At 33.9% G+C, this 10,198-nt stretch overlaps 1 protein-coding gene across 1 annotated transcript; it reads left to right on the forward strand.

The window, feature by feature from the left end:
- Positions 1–7,657: 7,657 nt before the first annotated feature.
- Positions 7,658–9,415, forward strand: LOC131057623 (cytochrome P450 716B1-like). Its single transcript, XM_057991771.2, has 3 exons — positions 7,658–8,621; positions 8,853–9,040; positions 9,119–9,415. The coding sequence occupies exons 1-3, from the start codon at positions 7,658–7,660 to the stop codon at positions 9,413–9,415; spliced, it is 1,449 nt and encodes a 482-aa protein (XP_057847754.2).
- The last annotated feature ends 783 nt before the right edge of the window (positions 9,416–10,198 follow it).

A 10,198-nucleotide genomic window follows, 5' to 3' on the forward strand; every position in this document is an offset into this window, starting at 1 on the left:
GAAAGTAGGGGGGAGGGAAAGAGGAGGGGTCTTAAGGGGTCACAGGACACCATATGACCTCTTAGGAAATGATACGACCTTTAATAACACCTAAGGGGTCATATGGTGGGATAATAAAATGATATATTAAATTTAAAGATATGAATAGAACATCATGCAATGAGACTCCAAGAGAACAAACAACGAGGCTTCACTAAAAAGCAAGTGTAAGATCTTGACCTAACCCTAAGAGCACTGCCTAAGTTCTAAAACATATGATCCTATTAAATTTGCAAGGTTATAATATTGATCTCAATTGTGACTATAGGAATTACACACTTGATTTCTTTCATGGGTATGTACCATTCCAAGTCATTTAACAAGTGATGATATCATATACTACCACTGCCATGCATACAAAAAACTTTAATATCTTTAGGTGACAGGCGTTGTGTAACAACATGGGAACTCTCGCATACCCACCACTATCATTCTACAAGACATCATCTATGTTACTCTCCCTCTTTCTCTTCTTACCTATTGTTTCCTTCTGAAAAACATATTGCAAGTACTCTGACTCATCATGTTGCTTTGTTGACACTATTGTCCACATCTACTCTGCTCATTAAAAACACATTCAAGAAGAATATTGCTACAGGTTTCCTTGTTTCTCACAGTAATACACCTGTGGTTCAATTTCAAACCCTATTCCTCCTATTCAATATACACACACAAATCCATTAGTCATCGAGACTCCAAGCGAACAAACAACGAGGCTTCGCTAAAAAGCAAGTGTAAGAGCTTGACCTAACCCTAAGATTACTGCCTAAGTTCTAAGACATATGATGCTATTAAATTTGCAAGGTTATAAGATGGGTCTCGATTGTGACTATAGGAATTACACACTTGATTTCTTTCATGGGAATGTATCGTTCCAAGCTGTTTGACAGGTGATTATCATCATATACTACCACTGCCATGCATACAATAAACTTTAATTTCTTTAGGTGACAGGTGTTGTGTAACGACATGGGAACTCTCGCATACCCACCGCTATCATTCTACATGACATCATTTGTGTTACTCTCGCTCTTTCTCTTCCTGCCTATTCTTTCCTTCTGAAAAACATATTGCAGGTACCGACTCATCATGTTGCTTTGTTGACACTATTTTCCACATCTACTCTACTCATTAAAAACACATTCGAGAAGAATATTGCTACAGGTTTCCTTGTTTGTCACGGTAATACACACGTGGTTCAATTTCAAACCCTATTCCTCCTATTCAATATACACACACAAATCCATCAGTCAATTTTCTTAGGAGAGCATACATGATAAAAATCAAAGAGGAAGTTGCAAACAAGAAATAAATTCTATTACTTCTATAGAAGTGCAAACACAGTTGATGTGGGGTATGGAGGGAGGGAGGGAGAGAAGAAGAGAAAGAGGCATGGGGTATGGAGGAAGGGAGAAGGGGAGAGAGAGAGAGAGAGAGAGAGAGAGAGAGAGAGGCACCTTGTATGCGTTTGAGAGGGGGAGATGATACATTTACATGTGTATATATATGTTTAATATATTATATATATACATATATTATATGTATATGAACATATTATATATACAATATCATATTATACACATATTATATATAGAATATCATATTATACAATAGCACGTACGTACTGTTTATAGTAAAGGTAGCGCGTACGTGTTGCTTACACTATAAGTACCCCATAAGTGCTTTTTAAACCATAAGTACCCCGTACGCACTTTTGACTGTTTAGGCTTGGAAATAGGCGTGGATGACAAAACTACGGTTTGGAAGTTTGATTTCCCTCCATTTCTCTCATTTTTGACGTGTTTTATTTTATCAACTTGGTTTATCGACTTTGTCATCATCAGGTTTACACTTCATCAAGTGGGTATTTCTAAAATTTCCACCATATTTTCACCCATCTTCTGAGCTTTCTAACCATATGATTTTTTTTCAATTTGAAAAACAATAAAATATTATTATTGAATTTCTTTTACTAGTGTCTCCATAGTTCTCATAGACATAGGTGCACCATTTTTTGAATAACTTTTGATATGCTTATCCAAATTAAAAATAAATTATATATTATTGTAGTGCACTTGATTCTTTACAATTTTTTAAAAAAATTGTATTTTCCATTTGTTTAGTGCAACTTATGCTTCGCGCACAAACAGGTATCTAATTTTCAGGATGTACTCAATTGGAAAAATCATAAAAAATAAAATACTCAACAAAAAATTACAAAAAAATACACATCTTCTAGTGCTCAATCTTAAATATCTTTTTGCCAAAGGGTTTGTCAAAATACTAAATCTAACTATGACTTTTTGATGTGCATGTCAAACACTATGTTATGTTTATCAAAAAAAATTAGGGTCATTTTTTCGTGCACGAAGGAATTGACCCCCTTAATCTTATCCAATTTTGAAAAAGTTTAGTAGTTTGGAAACTAGATTCAGAGTACTACAATATTTGTTCTTTGATTATCTTCATATCTTAAGTGGATGAATTTCAAATTTTGCCTCCAAGTTCAGGTTCACCTGATTTCAGAAAAAAAGTGTCCACTTATACCCCCCTTTTTGACCACCATCTTCATGCACTTACCCTAAAATAAAAATTTCTAGTTTCTTACCTTATTCCTCTCCTCGAATGCACGCCCAATGCCAAATATCTCTGAAGAGTATAATGACACAACATTTGGATCAATAAAGTCATCCATAAGAAGAGATGAAAAATCTCGTCGTCGAACTCCTGGAGTCTATGGTGTAGGATGAATTCTAGTCTCAGGAATTGTAGGAGGTATCGAAATATCCTCCTGCCTAGAACTACGAGGCTCCAAATCTCCTCCACCATGGCAGGTACTAGTCGAGGATATTTGAAGTACTCATCAAGTGAACTCAGGCAAATGCTAAAGATTGATCCCATGTAATGTAGAGAGAGCTTGATAAGCATCCACAAGATCACTCACTAAATAGGAGCTCATTTGGTGTAGATGATCCTCCAATAAACATGCAATCTCTACAAGAAATGGTAGCTCATAACAAATATATGGGTCATAAAATGGATTCATCTCATCAACAATAGGCGTAGTATGAGAACACAACATATATCTCCCCATGCAATCAAAAGTCATCTCATCAACTTGAGTAGCAATGTTGGTAATGCTAGAATGCATTGCAATGCGTGCCTCCTCAGCTACCATATCACTAGCACCACCTGTGTCCAAATCCAAACCTTTCAGAAAAACCAAAAGGTTGTGACCCACCATTGCCCCCTTACTAAGGGGTTGTGTATCACGGTGTCTAAATCTGTCTGCAAATCAACCCCTACCTGGCCCAAGATGTCGTTGAAAATCTGTGTAATCAATATCATATCCTAGATGAAATTTTGCATACAATTGTCTGTAGAAATACTATGGTAGCTCATCCTTCTACGACCACCTATGATGTGTCGCAAACCATCTAGGATATATGAACGGTGTGACAATAGGATCCTCACATCTAGTGACTCGATATCCTCTAACCACAGCCATTTCCATGTAAAATGGGAACATGGATTTCACATTCACTGCAGAAACATCTCTATTTATTGTTTCCCATTTAACTGTGCCATAGATAGTGTGAGATAAAGTCCTATAAAAATTATCAATGTGAGGGTCATCATATGGGTTGTATGATTGAGCAAGCTCAATCATACGCATCAACTCATCTCTAATACATTCTAATTTATCTCTATTGTCCAGCACATAAGTGTTATTTAAAGTCCATTGGAACTGTGCTAGAGAGGACTGCACTCTCAAAATAGTCTCAATATGAGCAATCTTTGAATTTTTAGGAGTCTCAGACCTATATGAGGTTTGTTGAGGATCAGGATCCACACTCCGCTCAGAAGAAAAATGTTGTGAACCACTAGAATCCATATCTAGATGTGATGTGAAATTTATGTGTGTGTGTGTGTGTGTGTGTGTGTGTGTGTGTGTGTGTGTGTGTGTGTGTGTACATTAAATTGAATTAAAAACAAGTTCATATATAATGTATGCCACAAAAAAGATGAAACATTGTACAAATATGCACTTAAGTTAAACATTTTAAACAAAATGAATCAAATGAACTGTGACCTATAGACATTACAACTTAAAGATTACATTGCAAAACAAATTACATGAACATACACATGAACTTATTTAACATAAATATTATAATATGCATATGTGACTACACCATTATAGATAATCATTACATGAGATCATTTTATTAAACTAGAAAGTTACGCCAAATATCAATAATAATAATCATTCTAGTATAACTGTACTTCAAATATAAAATGTCGTAATAGGTATATAATGTTGTAGTAAAAGAGAAAATCACCTAATTTATTAATAAATCATTAATTACATTCCTTTTAATTTATCTAGGGCTTTTAGCTTTCTTGTATAGGAAAATTGATTAGTGTAAAATATAATCTAGTTAATCTAGTTTAACTTTTCGCTATTTGATACAAAAACCTTGATCTTTTGACATAATTCATATGAGTTAAACATTTATTCAATCAACCCACTAGCCTACCCCCAAAACCATGGTAATATGACAAACAAAATCAAATTTACACAAAAGTATTGAACCAAAGATCAAAGGACCAAAAATATTTAGGAAATGTCAATGAAGCTATTAAAATGTTCTAAGAATTCTAATCCAAATAATTATTAATGAGACAAAACCAACATTTAGAATCATGATTTGGGGCTATAACTTGAGAGAAATAGGGCATATATGGTTCCCGGACTTAAATAACTAAAGTTATAATTAGAAGTTGAAATGGTGAAGCTCACTATATAGTATTTATTGCACCAAAGGGTTCTAGGATCTCAAAAGGTTGCACAAATGTATATGCAAGTTTGGAAGACAAAAATTAATCAAGCTTGTCAGTGGCTAATTTAATAGAAACACTCTCTCCGGTACATGACTATTTTGATGTATATATTTTGGTCATTTATAAATTTTCTAAAAATCCACTACATTTCCCAATTGCTAATCAATCTAAGTTTGGTCTTTCGTCTTTCCTGGGTCATTTGGATCCACAACTACCATGTCTGATCCTATTTGTTAATAATACAATACTTCATCTTATGAACCTCCAATGAAGAAATGAGAAATGTGTATGGTTAGTGTTGTAATATGCAAACTCAATTAATGGTAAGTAAGTTCCCATCTTTTTGTTCACAAGTCCTCAAGAATTTGGTTCACTCTCTTTTTGTTGATCAATCTTAAGGTGATGGGTTGATCTATAGTCCAAATTACTTCCTAATTATGTGTATGTTTCTCCAAAACCTTTACATTATCCAGGTGTCTCAAATATGATCTTATCAAACTTACCTTTATTAAATGTGATATTCTTTGGTACTCCATGAAAATAAAAGATCTACTAAACTCTTTGAAGGTATACATGGATGCGTGAATGTAATTAGAGAGGTATTTTGTAAACTATATTCTCTTATATTGTTTGTAATTAGATTTTTTTTTGGTTGTATATGTTTTGGTTGTATATGTGTTTTGGTTGTATATGTTTTGGTTGTATATGTTTTTTGGTTGTATATGTTCTGGTTGTATATGTTTTGGTTGTATATATTTTTAATTACATGTAATTAAAACAATTAAAAAATGAAAAATCTATACATATAAAGTATTTAAATAATTAAAAAATTAAAAATCTATACATAGAATTATTAAAACAATTAAAAACAAAAAAAAAAAATTAAAAAAGAAAAAAAGCCTTTCGGCCCTACCTTGCTTGGCCGAAAGACTTCTTAGCCCCCCTCCCACTTCAACTACTGCGGACTATGCAAATGGGGGGCTAAGTCTAGTCGGTGGGTATATGTAGGGTTGGGTAGTACTCGGTCAATTCCTACTCGGTCGAGTATACCTCACCATCCATCCTCCACTTAGGCACCATGTGGTGCCACGTAGACCCAGTCGAGTAGGATTTCTTTTTTGCTTGCACTTAGCTAAAAGTGTGACACAACACTATGCTTTCACCCCATAAAAGTTACCATGGACGAGTTACTAGTCTTGTGTCAAGAAAGACATAACATTAGAGAAATTATGATAAGGTTTCCAGCATATATCAATGCTTAATATGACAAGTACTGATAGAGTGAATTAATACAAAAGATTGTATATATATGTGTTAAAAAAATCATAATAACATTTGTGCATATATATGTACATTTATAGACACATCTACACAAACATATAAATGTTCATACTCATAAGTTTGTTTCCTAAAATGTGTCACAGATATGCACAAATATTATAGATATATTGTATTTGTACACATTTGTCACATGTATATATAAACATGAATATGATATAGAAGGAAATATATTGAGTGGGATTTATTTCACAAATGTTTTATGTGCAAATGTATGTACATACTTCAAAATTTTTGTTAATTGTGTATTGTTAGTTATAAATAATCAATCTAAACGTTATAATTTTTTAGTTTTAACCAAGTTTCAATGCACTAAACATGGAAAAACCATCGCACTTAAAATATTTATGTAGCATCAAAATCTCCCTTTTCATGAGGTTATTGATAATGTACTTTAAAATCTAATTTAATAACAAGATTATTAATATAAAGAAAATGAACTAATAATAAAAAAATTTATAACCTTAAAATGGTAAGGAAAGAAAAAAGATACCTATAGCTTGCCCTTATGATCATGGAGTAGGGATCATAAATTTAGATTTCTTGAATCATTCTTTTAGACAATGTCAATATGTACCTCAACTTAATCTCTAAGACACATGTCTAATTTATTAAAATCAATCTATCCCATAAACTCAATTTATTAACATTGAACCTAGTAATGATGTCATGGATCAATAATTTATTTTACTTTAATAATTTTTGAAACCTTATGTATTTGTTGTTATTGTGATCTAAAATTACTCTCCTAATATTATAGTGGACAATTTTTAAGTGCTTGTCCATATTAATATGCAATTGTCATTGTATAACGAAGATTAGTTAAAAACTATTCTTTCCTGGCGCAAATGTCGACAATTGTAAGGCGCAAATTCATTGAAGGATGTTGCAGTATGTTCTGGAAAGCTTGGAAAGATCTTTAAGTAAATTTGAGTCCGTTAAGCCAATTCTTATTTTTAAGTACGCTTATATCTTCCCAAAGGAAACGTGTTTGTCCTTCTCATCGGTTATCTCACGGAATCGCTTATCAATACGCATATGATTGAAGAACAGTAACTTCCTACGCAGCAATGACGTTCCTGGAATCCATCTTTTCAAAATATATATTCATTTCAAAATATCGCTGATGACAAATATTAAATAATAGATGACATATATTAAATATTCAATAGTATACTATTGAAAGGCTATGTTAGATGTATTTACCAAGGGATGTATGATTTCGAAGAAATCGTCCGATTATATCATAATTATCCTCCACGACAACTATTTTCCTTTCACCACCTTGTTTTTAACAGCCTGTTTTGATTAAAGCTTTTGTCCGTCTAAAAGACGGCCATTCCAGAGCAACTTCTTTCGACAACATTATTAGCTCTAAAACTTCCATCATAAAAAGATACGTTTACCCTCTTATTCATTCAACACTTGAAGAAAAATGGAGTATTCAGTACAGAGTATTCCATTGATTCTCATTGCGTGTTCCAGTTTTCTTGCATTTATATTATGTGTTCTGATAGCCAAGACTTTACAACCTGGGAAACAAAAAAGTCTTCCTCCTGGGAATCTGGGCCTTCCTCTATTAGGCCAGACCATTGAATTCCTTAGAGCCCACAAATCCAACACAAGCAAGGACTGGATAGAAGAAAAGGTCAAAAAGTATGGTCCTGTCTTCAAAACCTCCTTGATGGGTTGCCCCACTGTCGTCCTCACCGGCCAAGCGGGTAATCGCTTTGTTTTTCAGAGTGACGACAGTACCATTACTAACAAGCAGCCCATCTCTCTTTCTAGGATTATTGGAAAGAAGAACATTCTAGAACTCACTGGAGAAGATCACAAGCGCATGAGAGGTGCAATCATGCAGTTCCTCAAGCCCGAAGCCTTGCAGAAACTTGTGGGCAGGATGGACTCCGTCATTCAACAGCATTTTCTTGATTGCTGGGAAGGAAAGGAGTTTATTACCGTGTTGCCATTGATGAAAACAATTACTTTCCAGATTGCTTGTGATTTGCTCTTCAGTTTGACTGATACCAAAGAGAGACAAATACTGGGCACAGATTTCACTGAAGCTATGAAGGGCGTGTGGTCGTTTCCCTTGGATTTACCTGGAACAACCTTTCGTTCTGGCTTGAATGCTCGCTCTAGAATATGTAAACGTTTGACATCTTTATTACAAGTGAGGAGAGGGGAATTGCAACAAGAAAAGTCTTCTCCTGATCAGGATTTAATGTCAACAATGCTGACCATGAGGGATGAAAATGGTGGGGCCCTGACAGAAGAGGATATCATTGATAATATGATAGCGGTAATGGCAGCTGGTCATGAAAGCACATGTACTCTGTTGGTGCATCTTGTGAGACTGTTAGCATTGAATCCAGATATATACCAGAACATCATGCAAGGTATTTTCTTAGATACCAAAAATAGGTGTCAGTTCTAAGATTTATTAAATTTTGGTTTTCTTTAATTTAATTGTTTTGAAGAGATTTCAGTGTCGTTTACGCCAGCATAGTGTCTCGGACTCATTTATATCTGTTGCATGTTTAGATAGTTGTAATGTTTTAGCTGGGCTTATTCTTTACTTCATGAAAGGAATTTCCCTATAGAATATTTGGTGTTGTTTCTTTTGGCAGAACAAAGGCATATTTTATTGCGAAAAAATCCCAGTGAACATCTTCAATGGGTAGATGTTCAAAAGATGAAGTATACATGGAAAGTAGCTCAAGAGACATTACGCTTGATTCCACCAGCTTTTGGTGGATTCAGGAAGGTCATGAAAGATATTGAATTTGGAGGTTATGCAATTCCTAAGGGCTGGCAGGTATTCTATTCTTTAAGATAAAGGACATTCAATATTATTTATTGGGTTATTTTTCTAAAATCAATACTGTTTTTGCAGTTGTTTTGGGCTGCAAGTAGTACACATATGGATGAGGAGATCTTCACAGAGCCAAATAAATTTGATCCATCTCATTTTAGTACTCGTCTTCCACCGTATACTTTTATACCTTTTGGAGGGGGACATCGCATTTGTCCTGGTTATGATTTTACAAAAATGGAAATAGTGATATACTTGCATCATTTGGTTCTTAACTACAAATGGTCTCTAATGGATCCTAAAGAAAAAATAGAATGTGAACCTATGCCTCTTCCTGCTATGGGGCTACCAATCAAGCTTGAAGCTATGCATGAGTAAAGAATGGGATCTATCTATATGTTCCACGTGCTCTTTCTAATTAAGGACAGTTATTCTAGTGTTGTACTTTTTATTTGATTTTGGATTGCCAAATCATCTATCAATATAATGTTAGTAATGATTAAATTCTTAAGGGGGTTACATGCATGTGTATTTTCTTAACAATGTTATCTAATTATCGTATAAAAATATGTGAAATTTTTATACAAGGAAAGACTAAGGATGAGTAGAATAAATCCTAGGATTATTAATAAGATAAGAATCTTATAGATATATGAACTGAAACCTATCACAAATTCATTGATGCGGGTTCTTCTACTATTGATTTGGGTTTGGGTACTACTTAGCATGTTCCCTCTAACAAAAATAATATGTTTCCAATTAAGAAATAAAATTATGAGTTAAAGTGCATTAAGTAAGGTGCCCCTATTTGTTGCTAAGGGAGATTTGTCACTAGATTTTCTTATTTCAAAAGTGTATGTGTGTCCCTCCTTTCATTGTTTATGTGAGCCCTAACAATGAAAGCCCTATTTGTTGGAAGAGATTATCACCAGAAAATGTTTTATTTGTACCATTTTTTCATACATTCCTCTCAACCCTTTAAGGGCAGGGATATTGACAAAGTTTTTAGGTAGCATTAGACTTAAAACCTAACGTTGGTGCTGTACTATTAAAGGCTTTTGTTAATATTGTCAAAGGTTTTGAATTTGTCAAAGGGATGGTAAGGGTCTTATTTTGTGCCCCTAATTATAATGTTCAGAGGTTAGCTTAACAAATATTAAA

Source organism: Cryptomeria japonica, chromosome 5, assembly GCF_030272615.1.
Source record: "Cryptomeria japonica chromosome 5, Sugi_1.0, whole genome shotgun sequence".
In the NCBI taxonomy this organism is placed as follows: domain Eukaryota; kingdom Viridiplantae; phylum Streptophyta; class Pinopsida; order Cupressales; family Cupressaceae; genus Cryptomeria; species Cryptomeria japonica.